Genomic DNA, 26,843 nt, shown 5'->3' on the forward strand with positions numbered 1-26,843 from the left:
GTCTGCTTCTTGGGCACTGGGGAAACATCTGAGCGGGGTGCTGACAGTAGGTGACCTCTGCTGTGTTCCACCAGGAGAAGCTCTCCACCCAGCAGCTCCAGCCAGCCACACCTCCTTAATCAGATCCTCAGTCCTCCAGGCCCACATTAATCATTTATTCAACTTCCCTTGTTCACATTACTGTGGCTTCTGACTTATGGTTGAGGACTTCTGCCTTAAGGTGCATTTTCTCTGTGGGGAAACCTCAGAGGCACCGTAAAGGATTCCTGTTGTTTGCACCTACAGAGTCCCACCACCAGGTGAACATGAAGCCCCACTCTTGGATGAGGTAACGGTTGCAGCCTGCGGGAGTTACTAGTGGGAAAAAGAAACTGGTTAGTGAGGGTGGGAGTGTCGTCCGGAGTTTTCAGCGCTCCTCGTCTGTTACTGCTTTCCATGCAGTGAATAGCTAGAAACAGTCCTGGTTTATGATTGAAATGTCAGCACAGCTGTCTAACTAAAGCCTACCCTCTCAGGTTCATGCCAAGCACAGGGCTCTGGTCTTCAACAGACGTAAAACCCAAAACTATATAATCTACCTAAGGACATGCCAGTAACAATGTGACTTGTGACCACTCAAGAGTGTGGGTACAGCACTAACCATCACTTGAGGTCAACACTGCATGGTTTCTGTGGTCGGCTTCATGGCTGCCCTTATGCCTTCAGACCAGGAAAACCGTTCTCTCTCCCGTAGTCCTTTACATACACCGTCTGGCTATGAAGACACATGTAAAAGTGGCAGGAAAACAGAGGTGGGAGAAGTCATGCCCCAGTTGCTTCTTTAAGGTTTCAAAGTCTCATACTAAATGTGTCTACTTAGTGAGCCGCTGACGGGAGTACCAGTTACAGGAAGGGGTTTAACTGTGAGCATGTTCAGTTAAAGCCTGACCTCAGACAGAGGGAGTGATGCCTGCTTTTAAACACTGGCTCTGGGCTCTCCTTTCAGGTGCTGTTGCCACCATACGATGATGCCACTGCTGTGACCGGCACTGCCAAGGAGCCACCGCCACCTTACGTGTCTGCCTGAACGTGGTGTGGAGGAGCCCAGAGCGCCAGTCTGAGCCCACAGCTGCTTGATTGACCCTGTGGTTTCACCTCTCCTCCGTGATGAGCTCTTTGAGCCTGTTTGTTGTTAAAATGCCATGTTTTAAAATTTAGATGTTAAGTTGAAGCCTCTGTTGTCTGACGTACCCTGTACCCAAGCACCGAGTAGTAAGGCTGTAGGACTGTTTTGGTAGGAGGGGGCTGTGATGAGTTCTCAGAGTCTTTCTCAAAACTATGTACGGCGTTCCCTGGTCTGGTTTGTACCTGCCTGGCCCCAAAGCCAGGGGGCAGTCATACTTTTCCTCTCCATTCCTTCTGACTGTTTGAAAGTACAAAATAAAAATTAGATCATACTTAAACTATTCCAGAATCCCTAATAAAAACAATATTAATTGTTCTAATTATGTAGTTAGGAGCCCTTATATATGTGATATAAGAATTTCCCTACTATCCCCAAGTTCAGTGATATTCTGAATTTGCTGGTCAAGAATTTTCTTTGGGCTAAATAAGGACTGTGAGGTAATAGGAACAGTGAGGGCAAGGGCTGCCCAGGATGTCTGTTTTGAGCTAGGGCTGATGTGTCTCCCTGTGTGAAAGGGGGACCAGCTTGCTTGGCTCAGAAAAACTCAGACTCACTTTTCCTCAGCGTCCTCCAGCAAATACCTTGCTTTGTCAAGCAGAACCACCCGTGTACGTTTGGGAAAAGGTGTTCACACTCTTTCCTTGCAAGGTACACCCTACTTTGAATTTCTAAGTATGCCTAATCATTTATTAAAGTGTCAAGCAGTCTTCAGAAAGATAAGGAGGCTCGTTCCCATGTGGAATGCTCTAGATTGTCTGAATTGCAAACGATGTTTGTGTCCATGTCTCTGAATGTGAACAACTCTCCTGCTTGTTCATTGCTCAGTGTGCTGTACATGAAGGCTTTGCAATTAAAGTTTGTCTGCATCCAAGAAAACAATCATGGCTCTGGTGACTGCCTGGTGACTCTCCCCGTCCTTGGGGCCCCACAGATACACAAAGCTCAGCCCATTTCACACAGAGGTCCTTATAGCTTTAGCTGATGAATTTTGTTGGATCAAGAATGATGGACCAACATCATCCTGTGGCCAGTGTCACTTAGAGTGCTCAACAGTGTGATGGAGTCCGTGCGTCCCTGGCGCCCATACCCGCTCACCTTTTTTCCTAAGAGATGGGCCTTTGCTTTGTCTCCTTAATATTGGGTTTATAGGCATGTTCCACCACACCAGGTCACCAAGCACTTTTTGTTGTTTTTGGTGGTTGTTGTTTCGTTTTGTTTTTTTGAGGCAGGGTTTCTCTGTGTAGCCCTGTCTGCCCTAGAACTTTGTAGACCAGGCTGGCCTCAAACTCCGAGATCGCCTGCCTCTGCTTCTGGTTATTGTCAACTTGATAGGATTTCCAATCACCTGGGCGGCGGACCAGTGGGCATGATGAGAAGGTTGAGAACTTGAAGTGGAAAAGCCTGCTTGCTGTGGGCATGGCCATTCTCTGGGCAGCAAAGTCTGGACCCCATAAGAGTGGGGGACACTGGCATATGCTGCTTTCTTCTGACTGGTGGACACAATTTAAGCAGTGTCCTCAGCTTCCTGCTGCCTTGCCTGCCTTGCCATTTCTGAAGTGAGCTAGAATAAATAAACCCTTCTTGACATTGCTTTTGTGGGTGTTTTATCTTAGTAATGGAAAAAGAACATAAGATTTGGGGAAGTTAACATGAAAGCTAGAGGGTGGTATTTTACCCTTGAATCAGCCTTAGCAGAGTTTTTTGTTTTTATTAGAATTAATCCTGAGACATTCTGTCCCTTGAACCTTTGGGACTGTAGGATTCTTACAAAGTCAGACACATAAAGCGCATTGAAATGGCTTCTCTCAAGTAGTTTATGATCCCCATGGAGGGTTCATAAGGAAACTATAGCTGTATGCTGTTCCCCTCCGAGTTTTAAGCTCTTTGCCTAATAATTTTTGCAAATGGCATGTAGTCAAATGCATATGTGTGCTTGCCTTTGGAGCACCAGTGCACCTCTTGGCAAGGATTGCACATCCTTCCACTGATTCCCATAGTAATCCAGGAACCCTTGGCTTTTTCATATTCACCCTCAAATCTTAATTAAATTCTCGGCTTCAAACCAGCTCCCTCAAAGGTCACAAAAGGGACTGCATTTATAGCAGTTTGTGTGAGGGAATTTTAGACCCCTGCTAGGCTGCAGGAAAGGTACCCTGCTGAGTTTGTTAACTTCAGAAACTGAGCTTTTGTTTGAACCAGCTGTTCAGACTGTTGGAGGGCAGGCCAAAGGGCCCACCACTTCCTGTTCTTAAACATCTCAGTGCCTCCCCAGTCAGTTTTCACCCTGGCTCCTCTCTGCAGACCAAATGCTCACCTTTATCCTTCCCTTCCCCCACCCCTTTTTTCTTTCTATGAAAATGCTCTTGCCACCAATATTTGTTAGTTCGACTGCTTAACCAAATCACATCCCATTTCATTTGTCCCTCCACCCTTAGTGACAATAGTCCTTGGTAATAATCTCAGTAGATCACCTTCAAGACTGTTGCCATTAAAGTAGCTTTCTCCATAGAGAGCTTTTGCAGTTGAAATATTCATCATTTGAAGGAGACAAAAAGTCCTGCTGTGCAGACCAAGCCTCATGATAAGAGAAAGCTAATGAGACTATAAAAACATTTCCTTCCATTTTTTAAAAAATGTGTTATTTTTTTGCAGCCAGTGTGGAAGCTGACTTAAATACTGCACTGTCGTGCTGCAGAACCATAAGCAGGACCGGGCTTTGCCAAGGTCCCAGAAGAGCAGCCCTTGCAGAACTGACGACATAGGCGAAGCCATCTCAGGGTTCCCTACCTCCAGTCCTAACAACAACCAAAAATAGTGCTGTGGATGTGTGAAATGGGTCTTGGCAGCTCATAGCTATGTGTTCTGAAGGGGAAGGGAGAGGGAGGTATTGCAGGGAGGTCTCCACACCCATGGAATTCACTTAAAGTGTTTCTGCACAGTGGCCAAGTTCTCTGCTAAAGGTCTCATGGTGTATGGAAGCCAGCCAGGTCTGCCCCTGTCTCCCCAGCAGCCAGTGCTTGCCTTCTACAGACCAGAGCACCAGGACAGCAGAGAGAAGCTGCCTCTTAGCCACTAGAACATGTCTCATCAAAGTGGAGCCTGGAGCCCTCTCAACCAACAGAGGACTCCAGTCAGCGAGAACGGCTTTACCCTGTACATGTTCTGCATGTTTTGTCAGAGACTCATTAGCGGTATCGTTTTTCTCTTAGCACAGGAACCTTCAGTACAGCAGAGCCTGACATCACCAACTGCTACAAGGTTTACTTTGGCTCTTGTTTTGGGGGTTTTCAGCACAGTATCATTTGGGTCTGTGGCAAGGCCCAGATCACTGGCATGGCAGAACGCTTAGCTCACTGTAAAGATGTAAATGGGAAAGAGAAAGGCTAGAGTCACATTGCCACTTTCAAGGGGGAGCCAAAGATTTCTAGCCAGATTCCACAAGGACCTCATCTTCTTTAACATTAGCTTTTAAAAATGAAGTTTTTTGGGCATCAGGGGACATGCATTTGAAATTCTTTTTATGTGTCTACCTGGAGACATGGCTCAGAGGTTAAAAGCCTGTACTGACTGATCTTGCAGATCTGAGTTCAAATCCCAGCACCCATGTTAGGCAACTCACAGTTGCCTGTAACTCCAGCTCCAGGGGATCCTGCACCCCTGGCCTCCTCAGGCATCCAAAGACAGATCGATTCCCTGGCAGCCATGGTTCCTCAGAACCAACATGGACTAGATGTTCTTATGGCAAAAGAAGGTGGTCTTTGCCTTTTCCACCAAGAAGAATGCTGCTTCTACGTCAACAAGTCCGGAATAGTGATAAACAAAATCCAGCAGCTACAATCAGACATCCAAAAATGCAGGGAACAGTGTGAGGCCTCCAATTCCTGTGTTTTCAAAAACTCTATATGGAGGTGGAGACTGCCTTTCCTCACACCCTACTTCTCATTTTTCTAACATTACCGTTTGCTCCAGCCACATTAACCTCATTTCCACATTCCTCCAACGACAAATTCAAAAAAGTTCTAACCAAACAATCGGTTCCTTTTACAGGACTACCAACCACTGTCCACAGGGGAATCTGATGCTAACAACAGGATCCCTGATGGTGAGGGTCAGCTATGCCCCAAAACAGGAGGAGGCAGTTTAAGAGATCTGACGCCCTATTCCTGCCTCACCATTGGCCCTGTACCTTTCCCCCCCTCTATGACAAGAAAAAGAGAGGAATGTTAACGTGAGGTGCATCCATGGACAGCCAGAAGCTCTTTAGAGCCAGCTCCCATACCCAGCGAGGAGACACTTCATCCCTAGGTGACAGCGCCATTCCTGTGCATTTGTCATGGCCTGGATAAGAGACTCATTCATCCCCTCCCCCACCCATCCCTCTACACACACACACCCCGCCCGTAGCCTCTTCTCTCTCACCCCCTCAGAGGCTGCCAATAACACCTCCCTCATGAGACCTGCAGCTGGTCCAGGATTGCACGGCATGTTCTAACAGTACATGCTGCCTATTTGCTCCCCTGGCTGTGGAGATCCTTTGGCAAACTAGACACCAGCCCACTTTCCCTCTACTCTTACCGGGAAGAGCCTCCCTCATCCACATCTGGCATGTCAGATCTCTAAGTTTCATGCTGCTTCCCCACATTCCCCCTACTCACTTCCAAAGAATAATAAAAACGTGCTCCTTTTGTGCATCTTGTATTACTTTTGCAACAGAGTCACAAACATTACAAGTTGTTGTGTGGTAGAAGGTCAAAGGTAGGGGACTATGGAATTTGGTGGGTTTTTGTCAAAGCATTTGGTAGGTCTATGGCTTTGGTGGCTCAGGGAGAGGGAGGAGAAATATCTTTCTCTGGTTGGGTTGGGGGAGGTGGAGAAGGGGGAGAGGCCAGGGGAAGCTCATTTATTTTTCTAATGGAGTCCGGTCCTTGGTTTAGGGGAGGAGGGGCAGGTGGGGCAGTGGCTTGTTTAGTGTTTCCTCTGAGGGATAAGCGGGCAGGTAGGTAGATGGATTCCCCATATTAATTGGTAAGGACTGTGAGGTCTTTAGTAGGTTGGTTTTTCAGACCTTGATCTTTGGGCCCATCTGACTGAGGTGGCTCAGGGGCTGTGTTATCAGCCTGTCCTATATTAGATGGTCTGTTCTATGCATTGCCGAATTGCAGCTAAGATCAGCAAAAAAATAAATCATGCGGGTTTTTTTTTTTTCCTTCTTGGGTGAGAGAAGCTTTGGTTGAGAGAAGCATGAGTAAGGGCTGTACATATTACCGTTGGCCATGCATGGCACTATCTGAAGAACTTCCCCAAACAAGGAGGCTTGTTTTGGTTTTTTGTTTCTGTTGTTGTTGTTTTTTTGTTGATTTTTGTTCTGTGGGATTTTAGTAGGGCACATACCTCCTTGACCTGTTTGTTACCATTTTCTTCTCAGGACGCCGGTAGGAACATTTTTAATAACTTCCATGCTCAAGGGATTGGTCTTCGACGCCTTGTCCCTACTTCCTGGGATGTCCCTTCCCTCAGTTTGATTCACAGTACCCAGCAAACAATTCCCCCAGCAAATAATATCTCTACATGGCCACTTATGGCCCTTGGAGACTTATAAGCTAGCGGTCCATAGGCTTTTCCTGGCCTCCTTTCATTCTCTGCCCGCTCTGCTCCCTGTTCGCCACCCTTGGGAAAAAACAATTCTCACCTTGCACCCCTGCACGTCCACGTTCTGCCTGGGACTCTGATCTGATCAAACACTGCTTTATGCTCAACTCCCCTGTCAGGTATGAGTGTGAGCACCACCTTGAGTGCACTCACTCCTCCACCTTAACTGAGTTGCCTCCCGCTGCGGAGGAAGCTCGGCCCTGTGGACCTGATGCCGCCCCGCCCCTTCATTCTGCCTGGAACACTCTTCTGCTGAGAAGCTGCTTTCCTGCAGCCATCTTCCCCACCCCCCTCATGCTCTGCCTGCTTTCCTGCAGCCACCACGTCACTAGTTGGGGGGTTAGAGAACTTGTGCCTCCTGAGCAGAGTTACTAGGGCACCAGCTGTTGTCTCGCTCCGCTCCCTTGCGTCAGCACTGCACCACCCTGCCCCCTTGATTCTGTTGCTGCCCCATCGGCGGCGTCCTCACAGCTGCTCCCAGGCCTCTTTAGGCCTGCACCACAGTCTCACGCCACCACTGTCAGCCTTCTGATTTCTTTCCATTCTGGTCCACATGGACTCTAGCCAAGTGTACACTAGACAAAACTCTGCCTTTTGTCTCTTGGTGCATGTGTCTCTTCATGTGTTTTTCTCTGCTGATACATAGCTGCAAGGCCAAGATTTCTAAACAATATAAAGGTTAAAGATCACACCACACACACACACACACACACACACACACACACACATATACATAAACACACAGATACACACACATGTATATGTTTTAACCTTGTTTGTGCTAGTGCCATTAAGTTATAGTGTGCTCTATTTGCTAGATACATTCTCAAACAATTGATTGAACAAACACAGGTTGTTTCACTCTGATCATGCTTAATGGACCTGCTCTCAATCTGGTCAGAAATATGCTAAATGCAATAATGTTTAAGCTTATGACAAAGAGACTCACAAAACCTAACAGTTATGCCCCACCCCCACCCAAGGTCTCCAAGAAGATAATGGACACAGAGACAAGAGTCTACCTAGATCGTGGTATGAGAACCTGTGAGAACTATCACTCCATCGCCTTGCCCATTCTCAGGGCTTGTTCTGCACTGTGGACAAGCAGGTTATCCTGAATCAAATGTCTCATAATGCCTATGTCAAGGAGGCTCATTTCTCATCTCACACGTTATCTACTCCACAGGAAAAAAAAGCCTTTTGTCTTCTGCGCTTGGCAGCCAGACTGACTCGACACAAGTTGCCATGGAGACCACAGAGACCTGGGAACTCTTTAGGTAGTGGACCATGGATAAACCTCTGTCACTTTAATTAATACATGAGTCCTAGATTATAATTTATTCTTTCCAGACTTCTAACTACATTGACAGCTAAGGTAACTGTAGCTTGACAGCTAGAAAACAGACCTAGCTCCTTACCCTAAGGTAAGCTACCACCTCATTTGCTCATTAGTGTATCGGTTAACTAGCTAAGCCTGCCAGGTTTCTTACAGACGTCACAATAAATACACAAGTTCAGATATAAGCTTTCACAGGAGTCACCTGTTACTTCCTTACCTAAACTTCATTTCCAGTGACTAAATGCTTCATATTGCCTCATCGTGCTACGCCATTGTCCTAACATTAATCGGTATAGCTCTTATAAATTAGCCTAACTCTAACGAAACATTCCACTACACAACTATACTTGTATAATCACAAGTTCAAATTTTACATTCTCTTTGATTGTCTTAAAATGTTTCTTGCGCTGAATGTACACTATAAGATATCATGCTCAAATGTAAGTTTCCCGACTGAAGGTGTTTCTCCTGCTAAGCTATATAATCAACTATAATATTCACACGGTCAACACTTTGAGTTTCCTTTGTCTTGCAAATATGGACTTAAAATTGTTTCTTGGTATGTTAAATTATATATTCAATCTCTTAGACAGAAAGAAAAAGCCCTTCTTGCTCCTTCTGCTCCACAAAAGATTTTTGTCTTCCCTAAGCTCATCTTAAAGACTGTTCATGCTGTTAACAAACTTATCTCTTTTGTAAAGCTATAAGCTCCAGGGAATCCACTCAGATCTTCCTCTCATGGACCAAATAGCCTCCCTCCAGATAGGCACACCTGCCAATCAACAGCCTATGTTCCCACTTGCTACCTGTTCCAGAGGGAGGGATTCCTCTCCTGTGCCCCGGGACTGGGATTTCCCTCACCACAACCACCAAGACCTAAGGGTTTCAAATGCACACCTAAGGAATTTTTTTCTCCCAAATGTATTTAACCTTATTCTCTACCTGTAATATATATGTGTGGGTTTCAGTATTTTGTCAAGTCCAGGCACTTACTACCTCCAGGACAGCTCCAGAGAAGCAGCCCACAGATGCTCCAATCTTCTCGTTCAGACACAGACACTTCTACTGGACCTGCTCCTTCCTGTCTCTCCATAGATGGTTCTACAGGCTGTAGACAGCAAGGAAACAGCCAACTCTCCTGAGACTGGACCAACATACCCATACTCATTTTTTCAGGGTTCCCAGAGACCTGTCACCCCAAGCAAGCAGGAAGTAGCTAAGATCACAATGACCTTAGTCCTGCTTCACCATCATCTCTTTCTAATTTTTCCTGTTTTAATTAAACCAAAATGGGGGAATGTTGGCATTTAGTCTAGGCTCTGCCTCGCAGTTACCTGGCAATAGTCAGGAGTGCCTGACTCACTATGAAAGGGGCTGCTTGCCCCCTCCTCTCTCTCTTGTTCTCTTGCTCCTGATCCCCCTCTCTTCCCACTCCACTCCCCTCACTTTCCATGTACTCATGGCCGGCTTCTCCTCCTCTACTCTACTCTTCTTCTCTCCCCCCAACTCCTTTGCCTTTCTCTCAATTCCCCTTCCCATACCTTGAATAAAGTCTATTCTATACTATACCATTGTTTGGCTGGTCCCTCATGGAAGGGAGGCCTCATCATGAGCCTACAGGGGTACCTGCTTCCTCCACAACATATTGTGCCTCCACCAAAAACATATCCCTAGCCTATTTTTATAAAACACAACAGGTGTCCATTATGGGGTGTTGGGTTTTAGACAGGGGTAAAAGTACCTTCAGCCCACCCCAGAGAGTAGCTCTGGCCAGAAGGCATCAGTTCCTTCAGTTTGTCCAAATCCATGTGATGGCGCTGACTGAAAGCACAGCAGGAAAGGACAGGTTGCTTATCTCCAGAGCTGTGGGGCAGTGCTCACCTTCTGGTGGAATCTTGCAGCGTGTCCGCTGTTCTTGCCCAACTTGGTCACCAGTTACTGATCTATGCACCAGATGCTATCCCCTGAGATCTGTGGGACTCTGGCCAGAGTGGCCAAAGAGTTGTGTTCTCTGAAGGGGAAGGGAGCCAGATCAGGGCTACCTGCTTCTGCAGTTGGTGGCAGGCGAGGGGGCACAGAGGTCAGTAGCTAGAAGCCAAGGTCAGATCTACCGAGCAGGAAGTGACTGCAGTAGACTCAAGTAGCTTCAAGCTGTAAAAGCTTTGGGAAAGAATTCTCTTCCCCAAAGTGGTACAGCTCTAAAAGGCAGATGCTCTCAGAGACTGTGATGAAAAAACTCATGTTTTATTCCCTGTAGACAGGGTCTTATATACATCTTGGGGTGGGTGGGGTCTAACAGGAGATGATTTCTATTGGCTTCGTCTGTGATGTTAGAGACACCTCATTTGCACGTGGAGGAGCTTCAGGGGTTGCCCCCACATAACTGATTGTCACACTCCTCTCCATGGGGTGTCATGGTCATGTGTTCCAGGACAGGACCCTGGTCAGGAGTAGATGAAATGCCTGCCATTCTCAGATATGAGAGAACTGGGGTTTCTGAATCCACTCAACCTTACCAAGTTTGCTGTCTGGCGTCACAGTCCACTGCCCCACAGAAAATGTGGTACATCTGCATAATGAAGCATCACCTACTTGTTGAACAAAATGATATCATGAAATTTGCAATGGATGGAACTAGAAAAAAAAAGTCCTGAGCGAGACAACCCACACTCAGAAAGACAAACATGGAATGTACTCACTTAGACGTGGGTATTAGCTGTTAAGTTAAGGATAATCATGCTACAATCTCAGACCCGGAGAGGCTAAGTAAGAAGGAGGGCTCAAGGCAGGACACATGGATCTCCCTGGGAAGGGGAAATAGAATAGATTTCAAGGGTGGGTGGGATGGTAAGGAGGGGAGCATGTGGTGGGTAGAGGAAGAGAGTATTAGGAGAGACAACTGGGATTAGGGAGCATTTTGGGAGCAAGGTAGAAACTTAGTGCAGGGGAAACTCCTTACAAGAGTGACCCTAGCAAAGACTCCTAGTAGTGGGGGATATGGAGCCTGTACCAGCCATCTTCTATAAACAGACAAGGCTCCCACAGTGGGACTGGGACACCAACCCAGCCACAAAGCCTTCCACCTACAATATGTCCTGCCTACAAGATGTCCTGGCGGCACAGAACTTGTGGGAGTGGCCCCCCCCCAATGACTGGTCTGACTTGAGGCCCACCCTAAGAGATGGAGCTCATGCCTGAGACTGCCTGAATGAGCAGGAACCAAAGGCTGGGCAGCCCAGAGACCCAGGATAGAACCAAACACAACTGGAAAAAATTCAATAAATGATTACTATTGATATTCTATTGTACTCATAGATCAGCCTAGTCCAATTGTCATCAGAGAAGCATCATGTAGCAGCAACTGATGGGAGTGGAGACAGAGACCCACAGACAAATGTTAGGCAGGTCCAGAGGAACCCCTGCAGAAGATGAGAACAGCACCCACAGAGTCAACTAAGCAGGCCTTATAGGGGCTCACAGACACCGAAGTCCCGATTGTGGACCCTGCATGGGTCTGAGCTGAGTCCTCTACATACATGTTAGAGTCCTGTAACTAGGTATTCTTGTGGGATTCCTAACAATGGGAGTGGGGGTTTCTCTGGCTCTCTTGCCTGCCCTTGGGACCCTTTTCGTCATACTGGATGAGGGTTTGTGCCTGGTCTTATTGTAATGTGTTATGCCACATTTGGTTGATATCCCTGGGAAGCCTACTCAGTTTTTGAAGGGGAATGGAGGAGGGATGGATGTTGGAGAGACGGGAGATGGGGAGTGGTGACTGGGAGGAGTGGAGAGAAGGGAATCTGAGGTTGGGATGTAATGTACGAGAGAAGAATTAAAAAAGAAAAGAAGTACTTCCATTTAGAAATCTTACAAAACTGGGCTATGTACACAAAGAAACTCTGTCTTGAAAAACAAACAAACAAGAAGAAAAGAAGAAAAAGAAGAAGAGAAAGGAGAGAGAGGGAGGGAGGGAGGGAGAGAGGGAGAGAGGGAGGGGGGAGTATATAGGGCTAGGATTTGCCTTTAATTCCAGCACAGCATAGGCAGAGAGGCAGAGGCAGAGGCAGAGGCAGAGGCAGAGAGGCAGAGAGGCAGAGAGGCAGAGGCAGAGGCAGAGGCAGAGGCAGAGGCAGAGGCAGAGGCAGAGGCAGAGGCAGAGGCAGAGGCAGAGGCAGAGAGGCAGAGGCAGAGAGGCAGAGGCAGAGGCAGAGGCAGAGAGGCAGAGGCAGAGAGGCAGAGGCAGAGAGGCAGAGGCAGAGGCAAAGGCAGAGGCAGAGGCAGAGAGGCAGAGGCAGAGGCAGAGGCAGAGAGGCAGAGGCAGAGGCAGAGGAGGAAGATCTCTGCATTTGAGGCCAGCCTGGTCTACAGAGTGTGTCCCAGGATAGCCTGGTCTACAGAGTGAGTTCCAGGACAGCTAAGGCTAAGCAAAGAAACCTTGCCTCAGGAAAAACAAACCAATAAACAAGCAAACAAGAAACCCCCAAAACCAATTAAAAAAAAACTAAACAAAAAAAGGAAGTTTAATGAAGCACTGATCTGGGAGGCAGTTTTTGTGGTTCCCATAAGGTGCTCCCAGGACCCCTCTCTTGTCTGTGACCTTCTCATTGTGTATGTGTTGCTCATTTTTATGTAAGTGCCACGCATACATCTGGCAAATAGAAAGGCCTCAGAAAGTATTTACTAGAATGAAAATAAGCACATGAGACAAATTAAAGCCAGCTGTAATCCCACCCCCAGAGATCACCAAAGATTTTTAACAGCTCCATGGAGCTTGAATCCTACAGAGAAAAATTCTCACAGACTGGGGTGGGGATGGGTGGGGGGAACACATTCCTAGGAAGCACTCTAAGGGAAGAGTCCCTCAGGCATATCCCCCAAATCACAGCTGGAGAAGTGTTTACAACATGTATACAAATGTGTGCACATGCGCACATGTGCATGTGTGTGAGTGTATGTGTGCCTATGCATATGCACATGCATGTGTGTGAGTGTATGTGTGTGCCTGTGCATATGCACATGCATGTGTGTGTGTGTGTGTGTGTGTGTGTGTGTGTGTGCATGTTGACCTTTAAAAAAGAATCTAAAAGGTTGTTTGGAAAGAACATTAACCCAGTAAGAAAAGGATTGATCGGGCTGGAGAGATGGCTCAGCCGTTAAAGGCTAGGCTCACAACCAAAAATATAAGAAAAGGATTGATCTATGAAGAAAGATTAAAGGACTGTAAGATCAGAGCCTACCTAACACTCTGCTTAAATTTGAGATAAAAAAACAAACATTCTTACTATTCTTGTGATCATATTCCTTTCACGTGAACTTAAGTCACGAATGTCTAAATGAAAAACTGCTAGATAAGCCTTCTCACCAAGGCTCTCTCCCTTTCCCTGTCACTGGATCATTAAAGCAGGAAGTTACCAAATCTAAACCCTGATATCTAAGGTGTTCAGGGGAATTCTGAACAGAACGTGCAGCTCAGATTCACGTTTATGCACTTCCTGGCACTTTAGATTCAGGAGAAGCCCCACATGTCAGGTCTTGTGTGCTCTTGAACAGAATCTCCACCCACAGAGGATCTGGGCAGTACAGCGTTTGCCTCGTTCGCAAGGCCCTGACTTCCATACCCAGCACTGTTTTGGATCATTGATTTTTGTATCCTGAAGACTTCATAACCTCTCATATTCATCCTAAGGGTTCTGTAGTCTGCCTTCAAGTTTCTGCATGGCGGTGTGTCTCTGCCAATGGATCTGGCTTTCTTTTTTTCCCTTCCATGCGTGAAAGCGGTGAGACAGTTAAATTGCTCCCAATCCCTGAAAATCCCAGGCTCTCAGAGACAAACATAGCTTTTTGCAGATAACCTTTATTAAGTTAAGGAATTCCCTTTTTATTTCCCATGTGTGGACTGTTTTATCTCTTGTGTATACTTTATGCTTCTGTGGAGAAAATTGTGTGGGCTTTGTCCTTTAGCACACTGATACTTTACATTATATTTAAACCTTGTCCTGACAAGCGTTGACAATATTGTTCTGTGGGGCAGTATTGCTAGGTACATCCTCACTAAGCCTGATCAGAAAGGCTCAGCTCTTGTAGAAGCCTTGCTCTCAGAAAAACAAACAAAAACAAACAGACAAACGAACTCTTTCAACTGTGGCAGGAGAGATAATTCAGTGGTTAAGAGCACTGGCTGCTTTTGCAGTTCCATGCAAATTGAGTTCCGTTACCAGCTTAGACATGGTGGCTCATGACCCTCCGTATCTCCAGGAAATGCAAAACCTTACCCTGAAGTTACCAGGCATGCATGTGGTACAGGCACACACACACACACACACACACACACACACACACACACACACACACACACTTCTATGTAAATGTATATATAATATAGATGTGTATATATGTATGTATAAATATATAAGTACATGTATATGTGTGTACATATATGCACACATACGCAGGTAAAACATATACATGAGCTAACTCTTTTTTAAAGAAGAAAAACTCATTCAAAGTCTTCAGAAATGTGGTTGTAGCATCAGCTTCCATTGCTTCCTGGAGACTTCCCTGTCTATGAAATTGTTCACTTTATTGCAGTGAAGATGGTTTTCTCCACCTCTCAGGTGTGACTCTCAGGGGACTATCACGTTACTCTTTCCATTACCTATTTGTAGTGTTTCTTTTGTTGGACTTGGGCACTAGCCGTGTTACAGTTGCTCTCATGGCAAAGGAGGATTTGGAAAAGTCCTCACATCTGCTATTTTGTTATTCTCAAGCCTATCCTTGCTGAGCTCTGCCAGTGCTGGAGATCTTATAGGGCAGATGGATACTAGCACTGCCCAAGGGTCTCCCGACCTGGTTTAGCACCAGACAGAGCAGACGGAGACTGAGTAATGTCTTTACGGAATGATAGGTAATTGACTGCTGGCTTCTTGTCATGGGCCAGTCCATCATAGGTTTTGGATGAAAAGCCAACAATCTGCTTCCACGAGATGCCTCCACACACCCAGGCCCTTTATTTAAAGCCTGCTCTGCATCCTCTTCCAAGCATGGCATAGTGCAGGTTTCGTAAAGTCAAAGGCCTGACTTCATGTGAAGAGCCTTACGCGTAGTTCAGGACTGCATAGCGACATCTGAATCCACGGGAGATGGAGCAATGCCTCACAGCTTAGGACTTCACTGCTCTTACAGAGGACCAGCGTTTGGTTTCTAGTGTCCATGCTGGGGAGCTTGCAAATGTCCATAGCCTCAGCTTCAGGGACCCAGTGCCCACTCCTGGCCTCCTGGCACCACACTCGTGCACGGATTCACACTCACGCACATACATATAGACATAATCAAAAAATAAAGTTCAATCTTTAAAACACACACACTTTGGAATCTATGGGCGTTAGAGATAGTTCAGTTGTCAAAGTGCCGGCCTTGAAAGCATGAAGAATTGAATCAGATCCTCAACTTCCACATCATCCACAAAAAAGTCAGGCATGGCCACATGTGCTTGTGTCCCCAGCTCTGGGGAAGCAGAGACAATAGGTGTCTGGAGTACACAGGCTGGCCAGTCTAGCCTAACCAACGAGTTCCAGGCCAAATTAAGACCCTGTCTCAAAAACCAAGGTATCAGCTCCTGAGGAATGACAGCCAAGGTTGTCCACTGGCTAGCACATGCGTACCACATGCAATATGTATGCATTACCCAATGCCAAGCACCTCCCACCACACACACACCAAAACAAAATCTGAATACTCTTTGGAATGTGCTTTGTTTCTTCAGCAAAGTTTTGACTTGCTATACTAGTTTTCCTGATCCCTATTACCTCATGTAGTAAAAAATATCATATAAATTCCAGCTTGGGTTTTCTTCCCACCTTAGACCGTTTATATTCCCAGAAGAAAGATGCTCGCAGCCTTATATTTTTAATACACTTTAAGCAGCAAAATTGTGGGCAGCTGCCTACCCTCCGTGCTGTTAAAATCTACCTCCTATTCATAACCCCAGTTGTTACTTACTATGTTTATCTAGGCTACTCTTAGCTCCAATTAGGCAGCTAGTCCGTTGGGCCAGGTTCTCTGGGCCCCTAGCCCATGGCGGCTCTCCCTGCTTCTCTGTGTCATGGCAGCTCCCTTGCACATTTTTACCCTTCCATGGCGGCTTTTTTTCTCTTCCTTATTTGTTTTTCCATGTATACATAAAAGCACTTATTGGGTTTTCTGGGCTAGAAGTGTATTTATTTTATGTATGAGTACACTGTAGCTGTGTTCAGACACACCAGAAGAGGGCATCGGATCCCACTACAGATGGTTGTGAGCCACCATGTGGTTGCTGGGAATTGAACTCAGGACCTCTGGAAGAGCAGTCAGTGCTCTTAACCACTGAGCCGTCTCTCCAGCCCCCTCAGCTTGCTTTTTAAATACAGTTCAGGATTATCTGTATCAAGTTAATAAAGTGGACCCCAGCACAGACCCTCAGCAGAGACAAAATGGACAGCTGATATGCAGCACAGTTACAAATAGATAACTGTGTGATCAAACAGCCATCTCATGAGCTCTCAGGTACTATTGCTTTCATTCTTGTGTGCTTATCTGGGTTCCCATATGAACTAGACACCTTAGCCCAATGCTGCTTCTGCTTCTTCCTCTTCCTCTTCCTCTTCCTCTTCCTCTTCCTCTTCTTCTTCTTCTTCTTCTTCTCCTTCTCCTTCTTCTCCTTCTTCTTTTAAGATTTATTTATTCAATGTATATGAGTACAGTGTAGCTGTCTTCAGACACAGCAGAAGAGGGCATCAGATCCCATGATAGATGGTTTCGAGTCACCATGTGGTTGCTGGGATTGAACACAGGACCTCCAGAAGAGCAACCAGTATTCTTAACCATTGAGCCATCTCTCCAGCCCCCAATGCTTCCTCTTAATAAGGTTTCCTTGAGTCTATAGTGGAGCCTCAAGCACAAAAGGCAGAGCTGGCTCTTCTGTCCAATACCCCATTTCAGCAACTTGCATTTTTATCCCCTTGCCCTGCACACAAGGCACCAGAGAGGCAAATCATTGTTCAACCATGCATATCAGGAAGTTGAGCTTCCACTTGATTTGCTGGGGGCTATGTTTGTTTGTTTTGGTTGTTGTTGTTGTTTTGCAGACCTAGATTGCATCCGATAAAGCACAACAAGTCCTTTGGCTCGTTAGTCCTGCCCTCAGCCTTGCTCCACCCACAGATTTCCTATTCCGATGAATCCCTATAGTGCTCCCTAGGGGGAAACACCCACTTTAGCTGGCACTGACCAAATAGTGCGGATCATTATTAAATCAGAGTCTTCTTAAAATGGGAAGGATTTCCAAATAGCTATTGTTGTCCTGGTAAATTACTGGATCCTATGGGTATCTTGGAGTAGACACACATTTGAAATATAAGTTTCCATAATTTGTAACTCAGCTTTTCCAACTCCTCTGGGATTTTCCCTGTCTGTAACTCAGGAAAACTTTTCTTCTGTGGGATCCAAGACCATACATTTTCTAAAGACTTCCCTCTGTTTTCTGGTCTCCATCTTCTTTCTCCCAAAGACTGAAGGAGAAATTTCTGACCAGTGCAGGCAGCCAGCAGCATTCTGTGGCCCAAGGTTCAGGTAAGGAACACAGGGTTGTGAGGCTGTGGTTATTTCTTGGCAATAAGGCCCGAATGCGTTAACCCTTTGTTTTCCCTTGGGTTTTTATTGTTGTTGGTTGGTTGGTTGGTTGTTTTTGACTGCTTATCTATGTCACCCTAGGTGGCCTGGAAATCACCGTGCAGGCCACTGTTCTCCATCTCAGAGACCCACCTTTACTCCTGGATGCTTGGACTAAAGGTGTGCACCATCCTGTCTTAGTCAGGGTCTTATTGCTGTGAACAGACACCATGACCAATGTGAGTCTTAAAGGGCAATGTTTAATTGGGGCTGGCTTACAGGTTCAGAGGTTCAGTCCATTATCATCAAGGCAGGAGTGTGGCAGCATCCAGGCAGGCATGGTGCAGGAGGAGCTGAGTTCTACATCTTCACCCAAAAGAAGCCAGGAGCAGACTGAGCATCCCCAGGCAGCTAGGAGGAGGGTCTCCAAGCCCGCCCCCACAGTGACACAATTCCTCCAACAAGGCCACACCTTCTAATAGAGCCACTCCCTGGGCCAGGCACATACAAACCATCACATTCCACTCCCTGGGCCAAGCATATGCAAACCATCACAGTCATCAATGGCCGTAACTGAGATTTTATTTATTCTACTTTACATCTACACACTGTAGCTGTCTTCAGACACACCAAAGGAGGGCATCAGATCTCATTACAGGTGAGCCACCATGTGGTGCTGGGGCTGGAACTCAGGAAGAGCAGTCAAAGATCTTAACCACTGAGAGATCTCTCCAGCTTCATGGCTGAGATTTTAATTATTCTTTGTAGGAATAGGTCTTGCACATGACGTTTTTATTCTAAGATTTGAGACTAGTTAGTTCTGATTTTCTCTGATGGCTTGTTAAAACTTGGACGGGGGTGTGTTGGCTTAGCAATTGGGTGATAAAATTAGGTTGTTTTTGTTTGTTTGTTTTTGTTTTTTAAAGATTTATTTTGTTTATGTGTGCTCTATCTGCATGTACATTTGTATGCCAGAAGAGGGCATCAGATCACATTACAGATGGTTGTGAGACAGGGTGTGGTTGCTGGGGATTGAACACAGGACCTCTGGAAGATCACCCAGTGCTCTTAACCCCTGAGCCATCTCTCCAGTTCCAGAATTAAGGTTTTTATTAGATGTCCGGCCAACTGTAGAGTCCTGTCATCCCAGACTGGTAATCCCAGAGTTTGGGAGTCAGCTCCATTCCCTGCTACTGACCAGGCCTGTTTTCTCTGTCTCTTCTAGGATGACTGCTCTCTCAGGTAATGTTTCTTCTCTTAACAAAGTTATAGAAGCCTCACCCATAATTTCTTGAATCTTGTCTGAACTAGACTCTGTTCCTTCAGGGGAGGAATCGTACCTCTTCATCTTGGCATCTTAATGGCCTTTCCCATCCCAAGGGCTGGTCCAGGGCCAGTGGTTACTAGTAATATGAATTGGAGCTGGTGGGGCGGTCCTAGACTGCCAAGACAACTTCTGGCCCTGTCATCAGTCATCTCAAATCTCACCACTTCTTTCTTCATCATCGTGCTTCCTGGATGCCTTCTGAAGAAAATGATCCTCCATTCAGGTTATCTGACTCCAGCTGTGTCTTCTGTTACCAGGAAACCCTCACCCCACCCCACTCCAGGCCCCAGGCCACAAGCCCCCTAAAGCCTCTAGTTACTCCTATTCTGGAGACCCATCAGTCCCAGCAAGGCTGGGGGTGTACCGGGAGAGTGCGGTTGGCAGCAGGCAGGGAGAGAGGCCAGGGTCCCGAGCTGGGGGGCTGCCTACAGTGTGGGACAGCTCTGGCTGCTGCCTCTCCCCGCCTTCCCCATCCCCAAAGAGGACACCCCTCCTTCCGCCCGCCCGCTTCCAACCCTCACGCGGTACCGCCTCCTCGCGCCGCCCTTGCAGGGAGCCTTGCAGGCAGCCAGCGAGCGCGGAGAGCGCTCTGGAATGGGACTTGAAGGCGGCGGCTTAGGATACGGCGTTGGCGCGGGCTTCTTGGTCGCGTCCCGGGAGCGGTGCCCAAGGAGCTCTGCGGTCCTCTGTGGGGCGAGGCGGCGGACAACGGAGACGGATCCTCACGGCTGCGCCCCTGCTTCACTTCCCCGGTGCTGGTGGCGGTGGCTGCAGGTGAGCGTGGCGTGCTGACCCGGGCTCAGACAGATGACCCACTGACCGACAGATGCACAATCTGTCACGCTCCGGGGGAGCCGCTGTCTCCATGGGAGAGTGGGAGAGGATGGTGGCGCTGCCGGGTGTCCTCGGCTGGGAGAAGTCCCGCCACGCCGGGCTAGACGCGGGACACACGGCATGGCAGTAGTCTACGAGTGCCCCGCGGGGGCGCTGTGCCGCGCTTCAGGGACACTGACCCGCTCCACACTTGTTGAGTGGGGTGGCAATCTTTTCTACCAGGTAGAAAATAACTTGGATCGCCCTATAGACTAGTATCTCAAGACCAGTGACATCTAGATTTCCTTTGCCTTCTCTGTCTAGCTCCGGCTTCCTTGTATTGTGAAAGAGGGATAGGGAAGAGGAACCCATTTTGTGTTGCTGGAAAACTGGAGGCACTTTGGGGAGAGGATAGAAAAATATAGGGACAATCTCTTGTAAGGTCTCCAGGAGTAGGTGTAGGAGATACTCTACAGTAATAACTGCGGCGCTCCCACAAGGCATCTACAGAGTGCCATTCCCCTTAGCCTTTGAAGAATGGACAATGAAGCTGTAAGGTCAAGGACCGAAGCTTGGGAATCAGTAGGCCTCGTTCAAACCCCAGCTGCTAAGTTTACAGGCTGGAGTACTTGAGCATAACCGGCACCACAATGACTCAGTTTTCTCATCCATCTAGAGGGGATTTTAACGCCTACAGGGTTAAATGAGATTTGATGGAAGTATTGAGAATAGTTCTAGAAGTCTCTTACGGCTAGTGAGCTCTGCCACCCACCTTTCCAGAAAAGGAAGGAATCTGTGCGAACATTGAATTCACACCCCCCCTAACTCTAGGCCAGAGCCCTTTGAGGGATGCTCTAAGATGGCAGATAGTTTATATGTGTTAGTGGAGTTTTTGTGCAAAAGTCAATTCTAGCACATTCTCCCTGCCCTCTTTCAAAGTGGTAATTTCACAAAGCCAGTCAAGACACCAAGGTGAGTTTGTGGCTTAGAAGGTTTCCTCTAAGCTTCTGAACTTTATTCTCTTAGAAACTCCACACCAAAGAAGACAAAAGCTGCAGGTTTTCATCTCCTATCTCCCTTCTGTTCCTACTTTTATTCCAGTTGATAGAATTCATTTTCAGACCCCCCAAATCACCAGCCAGATCTTCCCTATAAACCCAGGCTTTTGAGGTCCTGGCTTCCAGAGTCCAGACCCAGGAGGCATGGGGCCTGAAGTTCATTGCTGAGGGTATCATGGCATCCTCTTAGCTAAGACCATCCATGTCTGACAGCAAAAGTCTAGGTGAAAGCTGGATATGGTGTGCACACCTATAATCCCAGCACTTGAAATGTAGAGGCAGGAGGATCAGAAGTTCAAGGTCACCCTTGATTGTATAGTAAGTGGAAAACAAACCTGAACTCCATGGAATCCTTTCTCAAAAAAAAAAAAAAAAAAAAAAAGACATTTGGAAGGAGCCTCAAGATTTCAGGGAAGGTAAAGAGAAAGACAAGGAAGGAGGATGAGCCACTGGACAGTCTGAAAAACAATTTCCAGTTTGCCTAGAAGCAGTTCTTATTGGTAACTAAGAGAAGGCACAGAGATATGGGGGTGGGAAGGAGAGAGGGAGAGAAAACCTGGTCTCAGGGGAAGCTGGGTGAGCGAGTGGTGACCAAGGAGTGAGCAAGGAGGAGCGAGTGCTGGGATTCTACAGTAGAGCTGAGTGGAGAGGTAACACCAGCCAGGCCAGCAAGGGCCTTTCTAGGACTTCCTCTGGCATTTGCTTGCTGGTTCTATCCCCTGGACAGCCTCCTTTCCTGAGAGTCCCAGTTCTCTGGGGAAACTAAGTAGGATTCCCCTCCCTGTCTAACGTGAACACGGGGATGACGTGCAAGGCTGTGGGGATGGCTGATACCTCAGAGAGCAGTGTACGGGTGTTGCTAGGAAATAGTGCTAGGATGCTCTTCCAAGAGCTCTCGGAGCTCCAGCCCATTAGGTCACCTTTAAGTTCTGCAGTAGAATTCAGCAGCCAGTCACCGTAGCCTGAAGGCAGCTTAGTGGCAGGGCTGGATTAAATTTCCGAGCCCTTGGCCGTTGTCAATAGTGACAATGACAGTGACTTGGTTACTTGACGGAAAGCAAGAGAACAGCTCAAAGCACCACACTTGACATCTGAAGAACTAGACTTCCAGTCCTATTCCCTCATACCTGGAGGGGCTTTAAAAGATGGCCTGTGCTCTGTGCCTCAGTTTCCTCGTCTGTAAATCAGGAGTAGGATTGTTGGGAAAACTGACCTCACTTGCACATGCCAAATGCTTAATGCGGTGGCTGGTCTGAGCAAATGCTTGGTGCTCACTGTCTAGCCTTATTGCCTTGGCCTTGGTGAGATCATCAGGTGAGATGCTGTCAAAGGTCATGCCATAGGTTCTGAGTGTCAAGTGGAGCTCATGTGACTCCATCTAGTACTCTAGGTTTCAAACCGACTTGGTTGAAACAGAAGTTTTCGCAAAATAGTTACACATAAAAACTAGTGACTGAGCAGGCCCAAAGTTCCAGGAGAGCTGACAGAGAAGCCACTGTTGCCCATGGATGTGCCCAGTAGGATACTCACCACCACTCACAGGTTATCGTGACAGTTCCCCATGGCTGCTACATCAAATCACCACAAATATAATGGCTTCACACCAACTCATTGCCTTGCAGCCCTGGAAGTCAGAAGCTGAAATGGGTCTCCAGGAGCTACATGGGCACATTCGTTCTGTTGGCTCTAGGGAAAATGTGGCTCCTTATGTTTTCTCACTTTTCCCCCTCTCAAAACCAGGACTGGCATCTTTCAACTTCTCTGTCCTGTTTCCCAGTATCTCTGTCTCTGTATCTCTCTCCTCCTTAACTGGTCTACCCCCCTCCCTTCCTATTTCCATCTGCCCCCACCTTCTTGTCGCCATTCACCCATTACTGTCTCTTAGATTCTTATCATTACGTTGATCCTGTGAGGAAAATGAAGGCTCCCTCTACCATCTCAGAACCTTGACTCATCCATACCAGCTAAGTTCCTTTTTGAGCCCTTGGTTTTTTTCAAACTCAGACCAGAAGTTGCTACTCCTGTTCCTTTTGTATTTTCTCTGTTTCTTCGATCAACCACAACTTTTGATTCTGGGCCCTTAACACAGACTATACTCCCAACAACAGAATTAGGTGGTGTTTTTTTTCAGTCTAGAATTTCTAGTATCCAGTCCTCCTCGGTTTCCAGTGAATCCGTTTGTTAGTTTCCCAGGTAACAAGTCACTGCACTTTTAATTGCTCAAACCAATACACATGTACTAGCTCATTGCTACAGAGGTCTGAATTCTGAATAATTCTCATTGGGTAAAATCCTTGGTCCTCGGGTCTAGAGCCATTTGCATTTCCTTCCCTTTTTCTCCTTCCAGAGGCTTCCTTCATCCTTGGCCTATTGTCTTGACCATGATGTTCAAAGTCTATGAACATCACAATGCCACGTGCTGGGGTCTCTCTTCTGTTACTGTTGAGGAACCTTGTGATTATGTTTGGGTTCCTTGACTAGTCCAGGGTTATCTCACCATTCTTTTTATTAAGATTTTTTATTTATTATATATAAGTACACTGTCGCTGTCTTCAGACACACCAGAAGAGGGCATCAGATTTCATTACAGATGGTTGTGAGCCACCTGTGGTTGCTGGGAATTAGGCTCAGGACCTCTGGAAGAGCAGTCAGTGCTCTTAACCACTGAGCCATCTCTCCAGCTCAACCATTTTTGTTTTTTAAACATTTATTTATTGTCATGTGCATGAATGTTTTGCATGCTTGGTGTCCTCACTGGCCAGAAGAGGGTATCAGATCCTCTGGAGCTGGAGTTACAGTGACTTTGAACTTCTGTGGGTGCTGGGAGCTGAGCTTGGATCAGTAAGAGCTGTTAATTATTGAGCCCCTTTGTTATTATTACTTTTTTTTTTTTTTGAAGCAGAGGTCTCACTGTGTAGCTCAGGCTGGCTTTGAGCTCATGATCCTAATGTAGCTTCCAGAGTGCAGCTATTACTGGAGTCTGTTTCACCATATGTGGCATCTCTCATTTTTAAAATTAATTTGTTTTATGTATATGAGTACACTGGAGCTCATCTTCAGACTGTAACTGTCTTCAGAGGGCATCAGATCCCATTACAGAGGGTTGTGAGCCACCATGTGGTTGCTGGGAATTGAACTCAGGACCTCTGGAAGAGCAGTCAGTGCTCTTAACCGCCGAGCCATCTCTTCAGTATCTGTTTTAAAGGAGTTTTTATTATTTTAAAGGTCATTTGATTGGTGGTCTTAATTCTTGTTCTTAATTTCCTTTAGCACAGGGACACCTTTAGAATGCTATTACTCTCCCTGCATAGGGTTTGAGAGGGTGCTCTGGGGAATGGCAGTGGTACAGTCTTGTTCACTAATCATTCCCCTCTAGAAGATACACGGTGACCCGTGTCAAAGAGGACCCTATGAAGTATTTTTTAAATGCTTCACTTCTGGCTGGTCCATAGCAGGATTTGAGAACCGAACCTTGCTTAGCATTGAATGCTAATCTAGGGTTGTAGCTCTACAAGACAATGCTTGCCTAGCACGTGCAAGGATCAGGTTTCAGTTCCCAGCATGCAGTTATTTCTGGTGGCTCTAGGGATTGAACTCCAGACCTTACAACATGGTAGGCAAATGCTTTACCAACTGAGCTTAATCTACAACTTCCATTCTCAGCACTGAAAGACAGTAACTGAGTAAGTGTATAAAGATAGACACAGTGTAGGTCAGTGGAGCTTCACATAGTGAACAATGTAACCACCTACTGGCTCTGTACCTCTAAAGCTCCACATTGCGTTCAAGTGAATTACTACCTATCTTCTGAAGTACCTCTGTCAACAGAGGTTAATTTTTAGAATTCAACTTTTTGTGATGCTAACATATCGAAAAGTACACAAATCAAGGAAGATGCTGGACATGAACAAGGATATAAACAGTAGTTTGATTTATCAACAGAATAATCCCAGCACCCAGAATTCCTGTTTATACCCATGTCTGAGTGCCAATCTTCTCATGTAGCCACCGTACTGATTCCTATGATTACAGATTAGTATTTTACCTTGTTCACTATTATACTGATAATTTATCATGTACACTATGTTGTATACAAAGCAGTGATTCATTCCTGCTGCCACACAGTATCTCACCATGTTATAGTTTATCTACTCAGCTCTTAGGAGCTGCTTAAATTATTTCCATTCACACTGTTTCCAAAGGGTGATAGCCTACCCAGTACCTCAGTTGTCATAATTCCATTCAGGCCTAAATGAAGACACTGAATGGAGGCATGCATCTGCAATGGAGGGTTAATGCCAGAGGGGCAGGGAGAGGGAGAGGGAGAGGGAGATGGAGAAGGGGAGGGCGAGGGGGAGGGAGAGGGAGAATATAAGAGTTTATATGAGAGTGTGTGGGGGTACCCACAGAGTCCAGAAGAGAACATCAGATTCCCTGGAGCTGCCGTTATGGGAGCTGCCAAAAATAAGTTCTGGGAACTAAACTTCAGTCTTAGAAGTTTAGTTGGAAAAGCATCAAGTGCTCTTAACTCCTAAGCTAAGGCTGATTTAAAAAGAGTACCACAATGTGTAGCTAGGTGGTGTAGAGTGTGGATGTATGCTTTCAAAACATACTAAAAATCTAAAGGGTTGTGGGTTCCACATCCACTCTGCCACAGGGCACAGCTGCTTAGGGAGGCAGGAAGTGGGGAGTTTGACTGTGTTTACCCCACACCTCACCCAGGCAGGTGTAGGCTGTAGAGAATCCCAGGACACTGATTAGGGGGTGGAAAGCCAGAACTGGTTCCGGGTCACTGGCCCGCTCAAGGCTAGAGCTGTCTGTTTTTCATGCACTTGGACATCCAGGCACCACTGGGAGCTGCGGAATTGCTGAGAATGGAGTTGGGGGCCCCATGGGCTTCATCTAGCCCACAGCCATGGAGGGGAGGGGAAGGGGAGCTCCAGATGGTCCCACGGTGATTGTTCTTGGCTTGATGACTGGGAGTGCAGAGAGGCCTTCTTCAGGAGACTAGATCGTAGCTCTATAATCGAAGGCTTCTCCATGGCTCCCCATAGCGCATCTCGATGAAAAGAGACAGTCTGTGGTTCCAAGCCATTTATGGCCGTGGTGGAGAGTGGATGTGTAAAATCATATTCCACTTCTCAGGGTGGGCCTGAGGTTAAATACCTTTTGCAGGGAGGAATGTCTGAGAAAGAAAACTTATTGGCTATGCCCTCAAGACCGCTAGGTACCTCATTAGCATGAAGATCTCTGTCTTGAGCCTACATGACCACAGGTCACGTCTCTTTTCCCATTATCTTGGTTTGAAATATTAGGGATGCCTCATTTACATGAAGAAGGGCTTGGGGCATTGTCCTTACATGACTGATGGCCACAAATCTATGGGGGGTGGGGGAGGGGGGAGGACTGCAGCTGGTGACAGGGGCTGGTGCTTGGGAGCAGGTGAAGCACCTACTGTCCCTTCAGGGTCTCCAGGACTTCAAAGCCTTTAGCTCAACCTAGGACCAGGCTACCTTTCACTGTCCACTCCCCTACACTGACTGTCCACACGTTTTGTTAGTTAGAACTGTTGGCGTGGGATAAAATTTCTAGTGACATATAATACATGGATTGGAAACTGACTGCATCCCAAGCAGCGTAGAAATAAAAATACTGGGAACCTCGGATAGATCTTTAGTGTTAAGACATCATCTGTGTTAGAGAGGCAAGTAACACTCAAAAACATCACTTTGTGAAAACAAAAGTAGAACTTTATTTTTACAATTTTTTTCATCAAAAGCATTATTTTTTTTTAAAAGATTTATTCATTTATTATATATAAGTACACTGTAGCTGTCTTCAGATACA

General features: G+C 46.6%; 2 protein-coding genes across 5 annotated transcripts in view; both read left to right on the plus strand.

Annotated features, from left to right (window-relative positions):
- Positions 1–2,044, plus strand: part of Laptm4b (lysosomal protein transmembrane 4 beta) — a 43,110-nt gene extending 41,066 nt beyond the window's left edge. The window contains exon 7 of one of the 2 annotated variants that reach the window (XM_039079227.2): positions 986–2,044. In XM_039079227.2, the coding sequence (XP_038935155.1) occupies positions 986–1,066 (81 nt within the window). In that variant the 3' untranslated portion in view covers positions 1,067–2,044. The remainder of the gene's footprint in view (positions 1–985) is intronic. The other variant, NM_001013174.1, reaches the window with a different exon arrangement.
- Positions 2,045–19,636: 17,592 nt separating this feature from the next.
- Positions 19,637–26,843, plus strand: part of Matn2 (matrilin 2) — a 149,628-nt gene continuing 142,421 nt past the window's right edge. For 2 of the 3 annotated variants that reach the window (XM_017595223.3, XM_039080152.2), the window contains exon 1: positions 19,637–19,899. The gene's annotated coding sequence lies outside the window, so the exon portion shown is untranslated. The remainder of the gene's footprint in view (positions 19,900–26,843) is intronic. The other variant, NM_001427155.1, reaches the window with a different exon arrangement.

The sequence above is a fragment of the Rattus norvegicus genome, chromosome 7 (assembly GCF_036323735.1).
Source record: "Rattus norvegicus strain BN/NHsdMcwi chromosome 7, GRCr8, whole genome shotgun sequence".
Classification (NCBI taxonomy): Eukaryota; Metazoa; Chordata; class Mammalia; order Rodentia; family Muridae; genus Rattus; species Rattus norvegicus.